Here is a 19,956-nt window from a genome sequence, read left to right on the forward strand (position 1 = left end):
CGTGCTACCTGTCCCAGACCTGCTGTTTTCAACTCTCTAGAGACAGCAGGAGCGGTAGAGATACTCTCAAAGATCGGCTATGAAAAAGCCAACTGACACTTACTCTTGTGTTACTGACTTGTTGCACCCTCGACAACTACTATGATTATTATTATTTGACAATGCTGGTCATTTATGAACATTTGAACATCTAGGCCATGTGCTGTTATAATCTCGACCCGGCACAGCCAGAAGAGGACGGCCACCCCTCATATCCTGGTTCCTCTCTAGGTTTCTTCCTAGGTTTTGGCCTTTCTAGGGAGTTTTTCCGAGCCACCGTACTTCTACACCTGCATTGCTTGCTGTTTGGGGTTTTAGGCTGGGTTTCTGTACAGCACTTTGTGATATCAGCTGATGTAAGAAGGGCTATATAAATTTTATTTTATTTGATACAGGACACGTCTATATCCAGGACCATGTGATACAGGACACGTCTATTTCCAGGACCATGTGATACAGGACACGTCTATATCCAGGGCGATGTGATACAGGACACGTCTATATCCAGGGCCATGTGATACAGGACACGTCTATATCCAGTACCATGTGATACAGGAAACATCTACTTGTACGTGTTTACATCACTGCAGCTCAAATGGAATCTGCATTCATTTTTTTATAAAATAAGAACCTTTGAAAAGTGATCAGCAGTGGCAGCTTATCGACCTTGACGATTCATCATTAATGCTGAGTTTCTACTAGTACGAGGAGGATGGAGAGGAGAGAGTCATTATTCTGTATGGCTGACTGCCTGCATAGAGAGATTTTTCCCTATGAGACGCTGTGAGATGTGGGGGGGGGGGGGCAGTGCTGTGTAGGCAGATGTGATATGTGTGTGTGTGCATCATGTATGATAGCATAGCGTGAGGGACCCTGCTACTTGAGACGGAGGAGATAGTGAGGGTTGCGGTGAGGGACCCTGCTACTTGAGACGGAGGAGATAGTGAGGGTTGCGGTGAGGGACCCTGCTACTTGAGACGGAGGAGATAGTGAGGGTTGCGGTGAGGGACCCTGCTACTTGAGACGGAGGATAGTGCTGTCGTTCTTTTCTTCCCTTCCTCAGAGATTTACTTGGTTAAGCTGTGACCTCATCATGCTGTACGTATGATACCCACCCTCTCCCTCCCTCCCTCCCTCCCTCCCTCCCTCCCTCCCTCCCTCCCTCCCTCCCTCCCTCCCTCCCTCCCTCCCTCCCTCCCTCCCTCCCTCCCTCCCTCCCTTTGGTGAGGGGCTGGGGCTGCCTACTCCAACATTATCAGCTACTGGATGCTGGGCTGGGCATGGGAAACATTTCACATTTCTGTTTCGGTTCCTGTGTGTTGCGTGAGCAGTGAGGACACGGAGCGAGTGAGCGAGACCCGAGAAGAGATATGAGGGAGCGTGTATCATCGTGCATGTGCATTAACTTAGCTAACAGGCAGCAGCAGGAGCAGCAACAGCTGAGAGATATATAGAGAGAAAGACAGAGACAGAGAGAGCGAGAGAGAGAGAGAGGATGGAAGAAGGAGGAAAATAAGACCGGGCACAAGGAAACAAAAGCTGCAGAGAGAGAGAGAGAGAGAGAGATACTGTTCCCTTCTTGCCCTCCACTAAAAGAACAACAGAGGAGGAGGAGGAAGAAGACAAAAGGAGGAGGGAGGCGTACAGTACTGGACATACTGGAACTGAATTCATAGGCTCATTTTTCTTTACCCTCCTCCATGTTTTAGGGGGATTCTACACTAGTAAATTTGACTGCTGCCTTCTTCTTCATCTTTAAAAAGAAAGAAAGACAGAGAGAGAGAAAGAAAGAGAGAACGAAAGAGAGAAAGAAAGGAATAAAGAGAGAAAGATAGAGAGAGAGAAAGAAAGAGGAGGATGTCAGGAAAGAAGGAGTTTGATATGAAACAGATCCTCAGGCTGCGTTGGCGCTGGTTTAGTCATTCATCCCAGAGTTCTGCCGGTGGAGGAGGAGGAGGAGGAGGGGGTGGAGGAGGAGGAGTAGGATGCCTCCAGGAGAGCTTTGATCACAGAGGGACCCCAGTCCAGGGCAGGCTGAAGAATCACTCCCGGGACAGAGGTGGCAGTGGAGGGGGACTCCGGAAGCAGAACAGCAACAGTCCGGTCCATAGTATCCTGGCCCCCATGCCTGTCTATGTCAGAGCCAGTAATCAATCATGGCAACAGCAGAATATTATTCAGCACCTGCAGCAGCAGGACGGCCACGAGCTGCCTAAGAACAGCAGCTCACCTAACAACACCAGGAAGGAGGACTGCTCCAAGAGCAGCCAGGAGAATGTGAAGAGTGTTGAGGAGTCCTCGGAGACGGATGCAAGAGACAGGTATGTCAAAGCAAGAGACTGGTAATGCAAAGCAAGAGACAGGTATGTCAAAGCAAGAGACAGGTATGTCAAAGCAAGAGACAGGTATGTCAAAGCAAGAGACAGGTATGTCAAAGCAAGAGACTAGTAATGCTAAGCAAGAGACAGGTATGTCAAAGCAAGAGACAGGTATGTCAAAGCAAGAGACAGGTATGTCAAAGCAAGAGACAGATATGGCAAAGCAAGAGACAGGTATGTCAAAGCAAGAGACAGGTATGTCAAAGCAAGAGACAGGTATGTCAAAGCAAGAGACAGGTATGTCAAAGCAAGAGACAGGTATGGCAAAGCAAGAGACAGGTATGTCAAAGCAAGAGACAGGTATGGCAAAGCAAGAGACAGGTATGTCAAAGCAAGAGACAGGTATGTCAAAGCAAGAGACAGGTATGTCAAAGCAAGAGACAGGTATGTCAAAGCAAGAGACAGGTATGTCAAAGCAAGAGACTAGTAATGCAAAGCAAGAGACAGGTATGGCAAAGCAAGAGACAGGTATGTCAAAGCAAGAGACAGGTATGTCAAAGCAAGAGACAGGTATGGCAAAGCAAGAGACAGGTATGTCAAAGCAAGAGACAGGTATGGCAAAGCAAGACACAGGTATGGCAAAGCAAGACACAGGTATGTCAAAGCAAGAGACAGGTATGTCAAAGCAAGAGACAGGTATGTCAAAGCAAGAGACAGGTATGTCAAAGCAAGAGACTAGTAATGCAAAGCAAGAGACAGGTATGTCAAAGCAAGACACAGGTATGGCAAAGCAAGACACAGGTATGGCAAAGCAAGAGACAGGTATGGCAAAGCAAGACACAGGTATGGCAAAGCAAGACACAGGTATGTCAAAGCAAGAGACAGGTATGTCAAAGCAAGAGACAGGTATGTCAAAGCAAGAGACAGGTATGGCAAAGCAAGAGACAGGTATGTCAAAGCAAGAGACAGGTATGGCAAAGCAAGAGACAGGTATGTCAAAGCAAGAGACAGGTATGTCAAAGCAAGAGACTAGTAATGCAAAGCAAGAGACAGGTATGTCAAAGCAAGAGACAGGTATGTCAAAGCAAGACACAGGTATGTCAAAGCAAGACACAGGTATGTCAAAGCAAGACACAGGTATGGCAAAGCAAGAGACAGGTATGTCAAAGCAAGAGACAGGTATGTCAAAGCAAGACACAGGTATGTCAAAGCAAGAGACAGGTATGTCAAAGCAAGAGACAGGTATGTCAAAGCAAGAGACAGGTATGTCAAAGCAAGACACAGGTATGTCAAAGCAAGAGACAGGTATGTCAAAGCAAGAGACAGGTATGGCAAAGCAAGAGACAGGTATGTCAAAGCAAGACACAGGTATGGCAAAGCAAGACACAGGTATGGCAAAGCAAGAGACTGGTATGGATGGAACTGAGTCACAACAATCATAGTAATGTTAAGAACAAAGTTCAGTGAAGCCTTAGTCGGTTGTATTTTCCAAAAGGTAAGTGCTTTGGCACCTTGTTTCTGTTCACAGTACGCTACGGTAGAAGTTCACCATATAAGTCTGTATTGACAAATGTCAACATGTTAGCCTGTTATTATTCTAAATAGGTGAAGGCCTAAATTGAGTTGCATTATTTTATGTGTCCATGTATATGTGTTATATATTTTATGATACATATTGTCAGTCAAATACAAATACAATGATCAGGTTTGTTTTGAGTTTTTTTTTGTAATTGAGGGTAATTTTCAGCATGAGTTCCCAATTATTAACTATAGAGTAGCTACTAAATTAGCTCTGTAGCTATCATTTTCAAAATGAACTCCAACTGGTACAGCTGTCTTTATAACTCACCTGGGAGGTAGTTCACTGGTACAGCTGTCTTTATAACTCACCTGGGAGGTAGTTCACTGGTACAGCTGTCTTTATAACTCACCTGGGAGGTAGTTCACTGGTACAGCTGTCTTTATAACTCACCTGGGAGGTAGTTCACTGGTACAGCTGTCTTTATAACTCACCTGGGAGGTAGTTCACTGGTACAGCTGTCTTTATAACTCACCTGGGAGGTAGTTCACTGGTACAGCTGTCTTTATAACTCACCTGGGAGGTAGTTCACTGGTACAGCTGTCTTTATAACTCACCTGGGAGGTAGTTCACTGGTACAGCTGTCTTTATAACTCACCTGGGAGGTAGTTCACTGGTACAGCTGTCTTTATAACTCACCTGGGAGGTAGTTCACTGGTACAGCTGTCTTTATAATTCACCTGGGAGGTAGTTCACTGGTACAGCTGTCATTATAACTCACCTGGGAGGTAGTTCACTGGTACAGCTGTCTTTATAACTCACCTGGGAGGTAGTTCACTGGTACAGCTGTCTTTATAACTCACCTGGGAGGTAGTTCACTGGTACAGCTGTCTTTATAACTCACCTGGGAGGTAGTTCACTGGTACAGCTGTCTTTATAACTCACCTGGGAGGTAGTTCACTGGTACAGCTGTCTTTATAACTCACCTGGGAGGTAGTTCACTGGTACAGCTGTCTTTATAACTCACCTGGGAGGTAGTTCACTGGTACAGCTGTCTTTATAACTCACCTGGGAGGTAGTTCACTGGTACAGCTGTCTTTATAACTCACCTGGGAGGTAGTTCACTGGTACAGCTGTCTTTATAACTCACCTGGGAGGTAGTTCACTGGTACAGCTGTCTTTATAACTCACCTGGGAGGTAGTTCACTGGTACAGCTGTCTTTATAACTCACCTGGGAGGTAGTTCACTGGTACAGCTGTCTTTATAACTCACCTGGGAGGTAGTTCACTGGTACAGCTGTCTTTATAATTCACCTGGGAGGTAGTTCACTGGTACAGCTGTCATTATAACTCACCTGGGAGGTAGTTCACTGGTACAGCTGTCTTTATAACTCACCTGGGAGGTAGTTCACTGGTACAGCTGTCTTTATAACTCACCTGGGAGGTAGTTCACTGGTACAGCTGTCTTTATAACTCACCTGGGAGGTAGTTCACTGGTACAGCTGTCTTTATAACTCACCTGGGAGGTAGTTCACTGGTACAGCTGTCTTTATAACTCACCTGGGAGGTAGTTCACTGGTACAGCTGTCTTTATAACTCACCTGGGAGGTAGTTCACTGGTACAGCTGTCTTTATAACTCACCTGGGAGGTAGTTCACTGGTACAGCTGTCTTTATAACTCACCTGGGAGGTAGTTCACTGGTACAGCTGTCTTTATAACTCACCTGGGAGGTAGTTCACTGGTACAGCTGTCTTTATAACTCACCTGGGAGGTAGTTCACTGGTACAGCTGTCTTTATAACTCACCTGGGAGGTAGTTCACTGGTACAGCTGTCTTTATAACTCACCTGGGAGGTAGTTCACTGGTACAGCTGTCTTTATAACTCACCTGGGAGGTAGTTCACTGGTACAGCTGTCTTTATAACTCACCTGGGAGGTAGTTCACTGGTACAGCTGTCTTTATAACTCACCTGGGAGGTAGTTCACTGGTACAGCTGTCTTTATAATTCACCTGGGAGGTAGTTCACTGGTACAGCTGTCTTTATAACTCACCTGGGAGGTAGTTCACTGGTACAGCTGTCTTTATAACTCACCTGGGGGATAGTTCACTGGTACAGTTGCCTTTTTTCTCGCTCACACAATCTAGTCTACAGGACCAAGAAATGCAAACCAATAAAAAATATTGAAATTATTAATTGGACGTCATGCATGGTATCACAGACGAGACGACTTCATGTTTTTGTGCAGATAAAGCTTCCTAAGCCTTTGCTTTATTGCTGTGAGAATAAAGAAGTATATATTGAGTTTGACTCAACCTGGTACCAGACAGCAGCAGCAACCGAGATTTTATTATTAATGTATTCATCCTGGGAGTTAAAGTGGCTACAGGAAGAACACACATTACATCCGAGAGAGAGAGAGAGAGAGAGAGAGAGAGAGAGAGAGAGAGAGAGCAGGTAGACAGACAGACAGGCCCTATAAAACACACAGAGAGAGAGAGAGATGGAGCACAGGCACAGGCAGAGAGACAGGCCCTGTAAAACAGAAAGAGAGAGAGAGAGAGAGAACACAGGCACAGGAAAATAGACAGGCCCCATAAAACAGAAAGAGAGCCAGAGAGAGACAGAAAGAGAAAGAGAGAAAGAGAACACAGGCACAGGAAAGCAGACAGGCCCTATAAAACAGACCAACCAAGGAGGGCCTATAGCAGCACCTAGATCTTCTGCACAGATTCTGTCAGACCTGGGCCCTGACAGTAAATCTCAGTAAGAAAAAAATAATGGTGTTCTAAAAAAGGTCCAGTCACCAGGACCACAAATACAAATTCCATCTAGACACCGTTGCCCTAGAGCACACAACAAAACTATACATACCTCGGCCTAAACACCAGCGCCACAGGTAACTTCCACAGAGCTGTGAACGAGCTGAGAGACAAGGCAAGAAGGGCCTTCTATGCCTTCAAAAGGAACATAAAATTTGACATATCAATTAGGATCTGGATAAAAATACTTGAATCAGTTATAGAACCCATTGTCCTTTATGGTTGTGAGGTCTGGAGTCCGCTCACCAACCAATAATTCACAATTCATAATGGGACAAACACCAAATCGAGACTCCGGCATGGAGAATTCTGCATAAATATCCTCAGTGTACAAACGTAAAACACCAAATATCAAACAATAAAATAATATTGCATGTTCTTATGAAAGAGAAGACTTTCAATTGTTCTCCAGAAACATATCTCAGATTCTGCTTGGAAAATGGCTGTGTGGTTTTTCTTGTCTAGGTGCTGTCCTAACATAATCTAAAGCTATGCTTTCGCCGTAAAGCCTTTTTTGAAATCGGACACTGTGGTTGGATTAACGAGAAGTTTATCTTTAAAATGGTGTATAATACTTGTATGTGTGAGAAATTTGAATTATGAGATTTTTGTTGTTTTGAATTTGGCGCTCTGCGATTTCACTGGCTGTTGACGAGTGGGACGCTACCGTCCCACAAACCCCAGAGAGGTTTTAACCAACAACGCAGTTTTAAGAAAATAACCCCAAAAAGTAAGTGATAAGAATAACAAATAATTAAAGAGCAGCAGTAAATAACAATAGTGGGGCTATGAGATGGCGCCGGAGAAGAAGGCAGACGTTCTACATGCCCCCAGCCGATTATGTTTTTGTTCGTTTATTTGCGTTGTTTGTAACTTATTTTCTTTTACTTATTTTGTACATAATGTTGCAGCTACCGTCTCTTATGACCGAAAATAACTTCTAGACATCAGGACTGCGATTGCTCATCACGGACTAGCAGAATGCTTTTTTTCCTTTCACGAATCTGATGAGCCCGACGCAAAGGATATACTGCTTACTCGGGAACAGGCCCCGATCCCCGTGATCTGCGTGAAGAAGAGGTGGAGAAAGAGGGGCTGATGGGCAGGCTGCCTTCTGAGAATTCGTAGGCGATCGAATAATCCCCCACTTCCCTCCATTCTGTTAGCAAACGTGCAATCCTTGGAGAATAAAGTCGATGAGTTACCCGGAAGATTAAACTACCAACGGGACATTAAAAACTAACATCTTATGCTTCACGGAGTTGTGGCTGAACAATGACAATATCAACATACAGCTGGCTGGTTATACAATGTACCGGCAGGATAGAACAGCGGTGTCTGGTAAGACAAGGGGCGGTGGTCTATGTATTTTTGTAAATAACAGCTGGTGCACGATATCTAAGGAAGTCTCGAGCTATATGAGGTAGAGTATCTCATGATAAGCTGTAGACCACACTACCTACCGAAAGAGTTTTCATCTGTATTCTTCGTAGCTGTTTACATATCACCACAGTCAGAGGCTGGCACTAAGACAGCATTGAATGAGCTGTGTTCCGCCATAAGCAAACAAGAAAACACTCACCCAGAGGCGGCGCTTCTAGTAGCCAGGGAGTTTAATGCAGGGAAACTTAAATCCGTACAGTGACCATGCGTACATGCCCCAACCAGAAGCCATGGATTACAGGCAGCATCCGCACTGAGCTAAAGGCTAGAGCTGCTGCTTTCAAGGAGCGGGACTCTAACCCGGAAGCTTTTTAAGAAATCGCGCTATGCCCTCCAACGAACAGGCAGGACTAAGATCGAATCGTACTACACCGGCTCTGACGCTCGTTGGATGTGGCAGGGCTTGCAAACCATTACAGACTACAAAGTGAAGCACAGCCGAGAGCTGCCCAGTGACACGAGCCTACCAGACAAGCTAAACTACTTCAATGCTCGCTTCGAGGCAAATAACAACAAATAACAAATTCACAGGGCCGCAGGGCCAGACGGATTACCAGGATGTGTGCTGCGAGCATGCCCTGACCAACTGGCAAGTGTCTTCACTGACATTTCAACCTCTCCCTGTCCGAGTCTGTAATACCAACATGTTTTAAGCAGACCACTATAGTGCCTGTGCCCAAGAACACTAAGCTAACCTGCCTAAATGACTACCAACCCATAGCACTCACGTCTGTAGCCATGAAGTGCTTTGAAAGGCTGGTCATGGCTCACATCAACATCATCATCCCAGAAACCCTAGACACACTCCAATTTGCATACCGCCCTAACAGATCCACAGACGGTGCAATCTCTATTGCACTCCACACCGCCATTTCCCACCTGGACAAAAGGAACACCTATGTGAGAATGCTATTCATTGACTACAGTTCAGCGTTCAACACCATAGTGCCCTCAAAGCTCATCACTAAGCTAAGGACATTGGTACTAAACACCTCCCTGTGCAACTGGATCCTGGACTTCCTGATGGGCCGCCCCCAGGTGGTAAGGGAAGGTAACAACACATCCGCCACGCTGATCCTCAACACAGGGGCCCCTGAGGGGTGCGTGCTTAGTCCCCTCTTGTACTCCCTGTTCACTCATGACTGCACGGCCAGGGTACAACTCCAACACCATAATTAAATTTGCCGATGACACAACAGTGGTAGGCCTAATCCCCGACAACGATGAAACAGCATATAGTGAGGAGGTCAGAGACCTGGCCGTGTGGTACCAGGACAACAACCTCTCCCTCAACGTGATCAAGACAAACGAGATGATTGTGGACTACAGGAAAATGAAGACAGTGCACGCCCCCATTCTTATCAACGGGGCTGCAGTGGAGCAGGTTGAGAGCAAACCAAGACAGTCGTGAAAAGGGCACGATGAAACCTATTCCCCCCCAGGAGACTGAAAAGATTTGGCATGGGTCCTCAGATCCTCAAAAGGTTAAACAAATATATAAACCCACCCCAACCAATATACCACTGCACCATCAGAGAGCTCCTATCTGCTCATCACTGACCTCCAAACGACCTCTCATTGCTGCCAAACAAACAACATCTCAACCTGCTTTCTCTGAAATATACAACATAACCCAAAAATAAATAGAAACCTTGACCCCTTCTTATAAAACACTAACAGAGATTTGAGTCAGCAGCTTTAACCATGAGTAAATGATATCTCAATTCCACCTCAATCATCTTCGAACAGAGAAATATCAAAACCTTCTCCCTGTCAACGGCAGTAACTCAGTTGTTTTTCATGATGGCTTATAAGTTCTCTGTTGGTGGTTGACACCCAGTCTGACGTAAAGATCCCATAATGCTTGTGGAATACGTGAGCAGTAGGAGGACGTGTAGCCTAATAACAAAGGAATTGTTACAGAATTTGCAAGATACAAAGAAATCAAAACAACCACCTTTACAATTAAAATGTTGTTTTGTTTCTATTATTTAAATGTGTTGCTACTGACCTAGCCAAACAGGTATCTGTATGAGAGTTCTTATTATTGCAAACATTGTGTGGATCTTAATGTTCCTTAAACCGCCATCAGCAAACTAGGGGAAGTGGTTTGCTAACAAATGCACATTTTCCACTTAAATGTACATTTCCACTTTCCTGAAGTCCCCCAGGCCTCGGCAGAGTAATCATATAGGTAATCTATCGATGTGGAATGCCAAATCTCACTAAGCAATTGAATGTAGTTTTCCTTACCACTGCAAATACTATATTTCTACGAGTGTCGCGCACATCGCTGCCTTGCTTCAGCAGCGGACACTCGCCCGCGAAGCGGATCGCATGCTTGGCACTCGCACACGCGATATGACGATGATCAGCAAATGCTTGGAACACTCGCACAACGCTGTAAATATGAACGATTGAATCAGCAAATGCTTGGAACACTCGCACAACGCTGTAAATATGAACGATTGAATCAGCAAATGAAACCACTAATTCTAAAGGGCCGCAGGTAACTTAGCGATTAAGAGTGTTAGGCCAGTAACCCAAAGTTCTCTGGTTTTTTGACTAAAATCTGTTGTTGTGCCCTTGAGCAAGACTCTTAACCCTAATTGCTCCTGTAAGTCTCTCTGGATAAGTGAATGCTAAATTGCTAAAGTGTAAAAATAAAAAAAATAAAAAATCAGATTGATGCCTTTCCATTTAAACCAACTCAAGGTTTCCTCCTCCCCTGACATTATTATTCAATGTTGAAGAAAATGAATCAAAACCTTACCGGCTATAGCCTTCATTATATATCAAGGCTTGGTAGACATTAAGCTGAGAAGACGTTACAACACTACTTTACTGGTATAATTTACAACACACAGTGTTGTCGCAAATAGCACCCTATTCAATATATAGTGCACTACTATTGACCAGGGAATCGGGTGCCATTTGGGACTCACAAGGGGGGGGGGGTCGTAATAGCGGGGAGGGAGAGATATATTGGGGGCAATAACCATTCTCCATTAATTGCCGTAGCAATTTTCCTCCATGTGCTCTCAAACACAAAGAAACCTGTGGTTGTTCTCTCAACCAGATACCCCTGGTAGGTACAGACACAAAGAAACGTGTAGCTCAGTTGGTAGAGCATGGTGTTTGCAACGCGAGGGTTGTGGGTTCGATTCCCACGGGGGACCAGTATGGGGGGAAAAAAAATGTATGAAATGTATGCATTCACTACTGTAAGTCGCTCTGGACAAGAGTGTCTGCTAAATGACTAAAAATGTAAAAACTTGTTCTCTCAACCAGATACCCCTGGTAGGTACAGACACAAAGATACCTGTGGTTGTTCTCTCAACCAGATACACCTGGTAGCTACAGACACAAAGATACCATACTGTTAAAGAACCTGGCTAGCCTTTAGACCACACAGACATACCCATATTAAAGAATATCTGTAACAACAAATGAAACAGCAGACCATTAGCTATCTGACTGTCAGGAGGATGGTGGGGGACAGAATTATCTGCAGCTCAGGCTTGGTAGTCTCTTGCTTGACTGCTGGGATGAAGTGATATGAATGAATAAATAAATATAACTCTCTCTGCTCCACACATCTGAATGTTAGCATGGCAGATTTACCATAAAGGAAGCAGAGCCATAGCATTATCTAATGGACTAGGGTACTCTATGTGGACTGACTTGGCATGCCATGTGGGTCTTTGTCTGTGTTAGTTTCTCTACCAACCTAATGCAGAGAGAGAGGGGAAGTGGGCTAGCTGCTGTAATCCTGATCAGACTTATAGTTATAATAGGATTTATAAACCATGACCTTTAAATATTGCTTTGGAATGAGTCTTCCTAGAAGACGAGCAAATATCCAATCAGGTCCTCTGTTGGCTGTTGGTAGACTTTGGTGCTTGAAACGCCGTGACCGTCGGGACAGCCCGTTCCAAAATGTATACATGCATGACTGTAAATTGCTTTGGATAAAAGTGTCTGCTCAATGGATTATATTATAGATTATTATTACATAAACAAGCTATTCTAAAATATAGCGTAGGCCTAGAAGATATTCCATAGAAGAAGGGGAAATGGGGGATAGCTAGTCAGTTGTTCAACTGAAATGTGTCTTCCGTATTTAACCCAACCCCTTCAATCCAGCAACCTTCTGGTTACTGGCCCTACGCTCTAACCGCTAGGCTACCTGCCACCTTAAAGAGAGAGTTTTAATATAGTTGATATTTGAATGTACCCTTTTTCAGACTCAGTTTGAATTTACTTTGTCAGATAATGGTGTGAAATAGGTCCCGAAAACAGTTTAGTGGTGCTTGTCACGGTCGTCGTAGTAAGTGGACCAAGGCGCAGCGGGTTGAGTGCTCATTTTCACTTTTATTTAGAACACTTAAATAAACAAAACAATAAACAAACAAACTAACTAACAGTCTTGCAGGCAAAACACAGCATTGCAAAGAACAACCTCCCACAATTCCCATAACAAACACACTCCTAAATATAGGACCTTCAATCAGAGGCAACGATAAACAGCTGCCTCCAATTGAAGGCCCCAATCCCAATACCTAAACATAGATCTAAACACCCTAGCACAGACATAGAAATATACAACATAGAACTTAACCAAAAAACCCCGGACTAATAAATCAAACACCCCTCTACATAAACACATACTCAAACACACCCCGAACCACATAAAACAAATACCCCCTGCCACGTCCTGACCAAACTATAATAACAAATAACCCCTTTACTGGTCAGGACGTGACAGTACCCCCCCCAAAGGTGCAGACCCCGGATGCACCTCATACAAAAATAGACACAAAATAAACCCCCCAAACTAAAGGGAGGGAAGGGAGGGTAGCTGCCGTCACGGACGGTTCCCGTGCTACACCCCCCCCTCCTCAATCCTCCTACTGTGGAGGTGGCTCAGGTTCTGGCCTTAGTCCACCACCTAACCTGTCCACCCCCGCTGCATACCTTTGGCTAAAGCGCCTCGCTGTAGACCTCGGGCTGAAGCGCTTCTCTGTAGACCTCGGGCAGAAGAGCGACTCCGGAAGCTCCAGACTGTAGGTCGACTCTGGCTGCGCCGATTCCGGACTGTAGGCCGTCTCACTTGGTTCCGGACTGTAGGCCGTCTCACTCGGTTCCGGACTGTAGGCCGTCTCACTCGGTTCCGGACTGTAGGCCGTCTCACTCGGTTCCGGACTGTATGCCGTCTCACTCGGTTCCGGACTGTATGCCGTCTCACTCGGTTCCGGACTGTAGGCCGTCTCACTCGGTTCCGGACTGTAGGCCGTCTCACTCGGTTCCGGACTGTATGCCGTCTCACTCGGTTCCGGACTGTATGCCGTCTCACTCGGTTCCGGACTGTAGGCCGTCTCACTCGGTTCCGGACTGTAGGCCGTCTCACTCGGTTCCGGACTGTAGTCCATCTCTAGATGGGGCACTGTCGTCGGACACTCTGGAGAAATGTATTTATGTTGTTGAATCTGTCAGATTAAGGCACTATTTCTGTGTTGTAAACTATTATATTAAGGAAGTATTTCTGTGTTGTAATCTGCCATATTAAGGCAGTATTTATGTGTTGCAATCTATCAGATTAAAGCAGTATTTATGTGTTGTAAACTATTAGATTTAAGCAGTATTTCTGTGTTGTAAACTATTAGATTTAAGCAAGTATTTCTGTGTTGTAATCTATTAGATTTAAGCAAGTATTTCTGTGTTGTAATCTATCAGATTAAGGCAGTATTTCTGTGTTGTAATCTATTAGATTTAAGCAAGTATTTCTGTGTTGTAATCTATCAGATTAAGGCAGTATTTCTGTGTTGTAATCTATTAGATTTAAGCAAGTATTTCTGTGTTGTAATCTATCAGATTAAGGCAGTATTTCTGTGTTGTAATCAATCAGATCAGTAGTTATTTCTGCTTAAATCAAGCTCCACAGTGTTCAGTGTGGAAGGTGTGGGAGGAGGAAGCTGCTGCATCTGTAACCCTACAGCTAGTAAACAGAGAACTGTAGAATAACAATACTATGGCTGAGCCCCAAATGGCACTCTATTCCCTAGATTGTGCACTATGGCATAGAATAGGTGCCATATGGGATGAACATATTCTGGAAGGAAACTGAGATTTTGCTTGCAGTGTTAGGTGCTTGACATTCATATGACATTCAACTGCGATGAATGTTTTAGAATCTGTTATCCACTACCTGTGTTATTCACCACAATGCTGGACTTCAAACAATATCTTGACACTTCCTTCAGGGTTACGAGGAGTAGTTCTGCAGTACTTACCTATAAGTAGTACTTACCTCGTACTTACTGTACCTCTGAAATATTAACTTATTGTACCTCTGAAAAATTAATTTACTTTACCTCTGACATATTAATTTACTGCACCTCTGCAATATTAATTTACTGCACCTCTGATATTAATTTAGTGTACCTCTGACATATTAATTTACTGCACCTCTGACATATTAATTTACTGCACCTCTGACATATTAACTTACTGTACCTCTGCAATATTAATTTACTGCACCTCTGCAATATTAACTTACTGCACCTCTGACATATTGACTTACTGCACCTCTGCAATATTAACTTACTGCACCTCTGCAATATTAATTTACTGCACCTCTGACATATTGACTTACTGTACCTCTGACATATTAATTTACTGCACCTCTGACATATTGACTTACTGTACCTCTGACATATTAATTTACTGTACCTCTGACATATTGACTTACTGTACCTCTGACATATTAATTTACTGTACCTCTGACATATTAACTTACTGCACCTCTGACATAGTAACTTACTGTACCTCTGACATGAATTTACTGTACCTCTGACATATTAACTTACTGTACCTCTGACATTAATTTACAGTACCTCTGACATATTAACTTACCGCACCTCTGACATATTAACTTACTGTAACTCTGACATATTCACTTACTGTACCTCTGACATATGAATTTACTGCACCTCTGACATATTGACTTACTGTACCTCTGACATATTGACTTACTGTACCTCTGACATATTAATTTACTGTACCTCTGACATATTAACTTACTGCACCTCTGACATATTAACTTACTGTAACTCTGACATATTAACTTACTGTACCTCTGACATAGTAACTTACTGTACCTAAAAAAAACTTTACAGCGTTCCTTTGAGCCCGTACAGAGGTGATAGATCTCGGTTTTACAGCCCCAGTCCTTATTCAGTCTAGTTTAGTGTTGCCAAGCAAGGCTGTGTCCCAAATGGCCCCCTATGGGCCCTGGTCAAAAGTACTTCACTATATAGGGAATAGAGTGCTATTTGGTATCAGTGCAAGACTCCCTGAGTCAGACAGGGCAATAACTTACAGATGAATTTATCATAAAGCTCCCCAATAAAGGTTTATACTATAGGCTGTGGTCCACAGCCTCGTATAAATAAAATATTTTCTGAAAAGATGAAAGCCACAAGTTCTCCTGTATTGTGTGGATTCTGTTTCTATGGTGGTGTAGACTGATAACGTACCGTCATAGATGTTGACATTTCTTACATTCTCCCATGTACAGTGTGTTCCAAAAACTTTGAAAACTATGAATCTCCTCATAGAAAAAGCTTTTTAGAATCAGTTCATTCTCTCTGACAGTTGCGACTGATTATTCAATGTAACAAACGACTTAATAAATGTCAGCAAGTGGATTTGCCCCCCCCCCCGTGAAGGACACCAAAGTAACTGGCCTGAATTATTTGCCACAAGTCTAAAGGATTATTTATAGTCTGTAAAACAGCATGTAATCTTCCAGTCTTTGGGGAGCGAGGCTCAGAATACAGCATTAACACAATACTGTGAAGGAGAAGCCAGTTCCCATGCTAAGTCCATGTCTATAAAAAAAAAAAAAACAACACATTTTGTTTGGAAGGCGAGGCGGGAGTTGCCTCGATTGTAAGCAGCCTGTCCCATTGGAGTTAGCGCTCAGTTTCTTTATCCACTTAGGTACGCAGTTTAGTTGTTACACTTTTAATTCGGCTCAGACTGGTGGAGAAAGATGCCGGTTTAGTCTATAAAATGATGTTTGCCTGCCGCATAGCAAGTTGGGTTTTGTCATATCACTATGATGATTGTGTTACTTCGATTGTGATACAATATACCTTTTAAGTCTGCTAGGTACACACTCGTTGTACCTAGCGGTAACGAGTATCATTGCTTTAGTTCTGCAGTACTTACCTATAAGTAGTACTTACCTCGTACTTACTGTACCTCTGAGATATTAACTTACTGTACCTCTGAAATATTAACTTACTGTCCCTCGCAAAATATTAATTTACTGTACCTCTGAAATATTTACTTACTGTACCTCTGACATCTTAATTTACTGAAAGATGCCGGTTTAGCCTATAAAATGATGTTTGCCTGTCGCACAGCAAGCTGGGTTTTGTCGTATCATTATGATGATTGTGTTACTTTGACTGTGATACAATACACCTTTTAGGACTCCTAGGTACACTCTTAGGAAAAAGGGCTCCGAAAAGGTTATTCGACTGTCCCCATGTACAGTAGAAACCTCTGTGTAAAGTGTAAACCCCAAAAGGTTCTACCTGGAACCAAAAAGGTTCTACCTGGAACCAAGAAGGTTCTTTAAAGAGTTCTCCTACGGGGACAGCCGAAGAACCCTTTAAGGTTCTAGAATGCACCTTTTTCCTAAGAGAGTATGCTGTATCCAACTTCTCGTAATTGGTTAAACAAAACACTAAAGTGATACTGTACGTCTCTCAGTTTTTTGTGTATGTGGGGGGTAGAATTCTACCAATTGTGCATTGCATTCCACTTATCAAATAATATTTTCTATTCACAGTCCCATGTCTCAAAAATATTGATATTAGTAGCATTATATGGTCATGTAACTTCTTCCGTGTAGGGCTATAACCATGATTATTTACATATATCCTTCTTCTCCTCCCCTCCTCCTCCTCCTCCTCCTCCTCCTGCTCCTCCTCCTCTTTCTTCTTCTTCTCCTCCTCCTCCTCCTCCTCCACCTCCACCTCCACCTCCTCCTCCCCTCCTCCACCTCCACCTCCTCCTCTTTCTTCTCCCCCCCTCCTCCTCCTCCTCCACCACCTCCTCCTCTTTCTTCTCCTCCCCTCCTCCTCCTCCACCTCCACCTCCCCTCCTCTTCCTCCTCCTCCTCCTCCTCCTCCTCCTCCCCTCCTCCTCCTCCTCCACCTCCTCCTCCTCTTTCTTCTCCTCTCCTCCTCCTCCACCTCCTCCTCCTCCTCTTTCTTCTCCTCCCCTCCTCCTCCACCTCCTCCTCCTCCTCTTTCTTCTCCTCCCCTCCTCCTCCTCCACCTCCACCTCCTCCTCCTCTTTCTTCTCCTCCCCTCCTCCTCCTCCACCTCCACCTCTTCCCCCTCTTTCTTCTCCTCCCCTCCACCTCCACCTCCTCCTCCTCCTCCCCTCCTCCTCCACCTCCTCCTCCTCCTCCTCTTTCTTCTCCTCCCCTCCTCCTCCTCCTCCACCTCCTCCTCTTTCTCCTCCTCCTCCTCCTCCCCTCCTCCTCCACCTCCTGCTCCTCTTTCTTCTCCTCCCCTCATCCTCCTCCTCCTCCTCCACTTCCACCTCCTCCTCCTCTTTCTTCTCCTTCCCTCCTCCTCCACCTCCTCCTCCTCTTTTTTCTCCTCCCCTCATCCTCCTCCTCCTCCTCCACTTCCACCTCCTCCTCCTCTTTCTTCTCCTCCCCTCATCCTCCTCCTCCTCCACCTCCCCCTCCACCTCCTCCTCTTTCTTCTCCTCCCCTCCTCCTCCTCCTCCTCTTCCTCCTCCTCTTCCTCTTCCTACTCTAGGATGAGCTCCAACGGCTCAAATGAGTTGTTCCAGGCTACAAACCATGCGGAACAGACCTTTCGCAAGATGGAGACTTATCTTCAGCACAAGCAGCTGTGTGATGTTGTCTTGATAGCAGGAGATCATAAGATCCCGGCTCACAGGTCAGTGCCTGCTGGGTTAGAGCTATACTGCAAACACTTCAGGATGAATATGGTTGTGTCCCAAGTGACACCCTATTCCCTAATAAAGTGCACTACTTTTGACCACGGCCCCATAGGGCTTTAGTTAAAAGTAGGACACTATATAGGGAACCAATATTATTAAGATAGCCACTTGTAAGAGTACTTTCACTGACCACCATCTCAGACAACACAAGACTTTGATCAACTGTACAGTCAATAGTACTATCTAATTAACCAGGGGTGTTCTTATTTCAGAAGGGCATGCATCAGATAGCAATTTGAGGGCCCAGAAATGACTGTTTACTGAGTGGGTGTGATTTAAAAAAAAAAGCAAAAACAAACCATAGACTTTGATAAAACATGTTTGCATGGCTTCAACAGGGCAATCGAAAAACTTGTCATGACCCCTTAAACATAAATAATTTATTTGACACTTAGTACAACATGAATGATCGTTACACATGCATTTACAAAAGTTGCTCTGTAGAGGACAGACCATAATATCCTCTGTTTTCATATTAAACACATCTCAAAGAAAACTAATTTCCCTGTGCTAGCAGATTTTTAATTACTCTCCACTTCACTTCTTACATTAGCAGACTTGTGAAGCAAATCAGACCGAGACAGAAACACGATTAGAGTTCTTGAGTCTTTTATCGGTTGGAAGTAATTGTAAATGTTGTTTATGAGATACTTTCATTTCAATTTTTTTCAATGTGCTGCTTCAACAAATTGGATGACGTTATGCAGAACACAAGGGGAAGCTGTTAGGGGCAGTTAGAGAATCCATGCGCTGTGTCCCAACATCACTGAAACACCCAGCCAGCCAGCCAGCCAGCCAGCCAGCCAACCATTCTACCTGTAAATCACTGACACACCCAGCCAGCCAACCATTCTACCTGTAAATCACTGAAACACCCAGCCAGCCAGCCAACCATTCTACCTGTAAATCACTGACACACCCAGCCAGCCAACCATTCTACCTGTAAATCACTGAAACACCCAGCCAGCCAGCCAACCATTCTACCTGTAAATCACTGAGCTGTGTCACAACATCATCTGAAACACCCAGCCAGCCAACCATTCTACCTGTAAATCACTGAGCTGTGTCACAACATCATCTGAAACACCCAGCCAGCCAACCATTCTACCTGTAAATCACTGAAACACCCAGCCAGTCAGCCAACCATTCTACCTGTAAATCACTGAGCTGTGTCACAACATCATCTGAAACACCCAGCCAGCCAGCCATTCTACTTGTAAATAAAAGTTGGATTCAGGGCTATATGGGAAAACATGGCACCATAATTGCTCAAGCTGGTAAACTGTCTGTCTGATAAACCACCTGGTGTACTCTCTGTCTGACATACCACCTGGTATACTGTCTGTCTGATATACCACCTGGTATACTGTCTGTCTGACATACCACCTGGTATACTGTCTGTCTGATATACCACCTGGTATACTGTCTGTCTGACATACCACCTGGTATACTGTCTGTCTGACATACCACCTGGTATACTGTCTGTCGGATATACCACCTGGTATACTGTCTGTCTGACATACCACCTGGTATACAGTCTGTCTGATATACCACCTGGTATACTGTCTGTCTGACATACCACCTGGTATACAGTCTGTCTGACATACCACCTGGTATACAGTCTGTCTGACATACCACCTGGTATACTGTCTGTCTGATATACCACCTGGTATACTGTCTGTCTGATATACCACCTGGTATACTGTCCGTCTGATATACCACCTGGTATACTGTCTGTCTGACATACCACCTGGTATACT

The 19,956-nt window shown here is 44.4% G+C and overlaps 1 protein-coding gene across 1 annotated transcript in view; it reads left to right on the forward strand.

Moving 5' to 3' along the window:
- Window positions 1-1,257: 1,257 nt before the first annotated feature.
- The window catches only part of LOC106604165 (kelch-like protein 4), a 42,268-nt gene continuing 23,569 nt past the window's right edge, over window positions 1,258-19,956 (forward strand). The window contains exons 1-2 of the mRNA XM_014198583.3: window positions 1,258-2,360; window positions 17,989-18,132. Coding sequence (XP_014054058.3) covers window positions 1,897-2,360; window positions 17,989-18,132 — 608 coding nt within the window. The 5' untranslated portion in view covers window positions 1,258-1,896. The remainder of the gene's footprint in view (window positions 2,361-17,988; window positions 18,133-19,956) is intronic.

Source organism: Salmo salar, chromosome 05, assembly GCF_965601325.2.
Source record: "Salmo salar chromosome 05, fSalSal1, whole genome shotgun sequence".
NCBI classification, from domain to species: domain Eukaryota; kingdom Metazoa; phylum Chordata; class Actinopteri; order Salmoniformes; family Salmonidae; genus Salmo; species Salmo salar.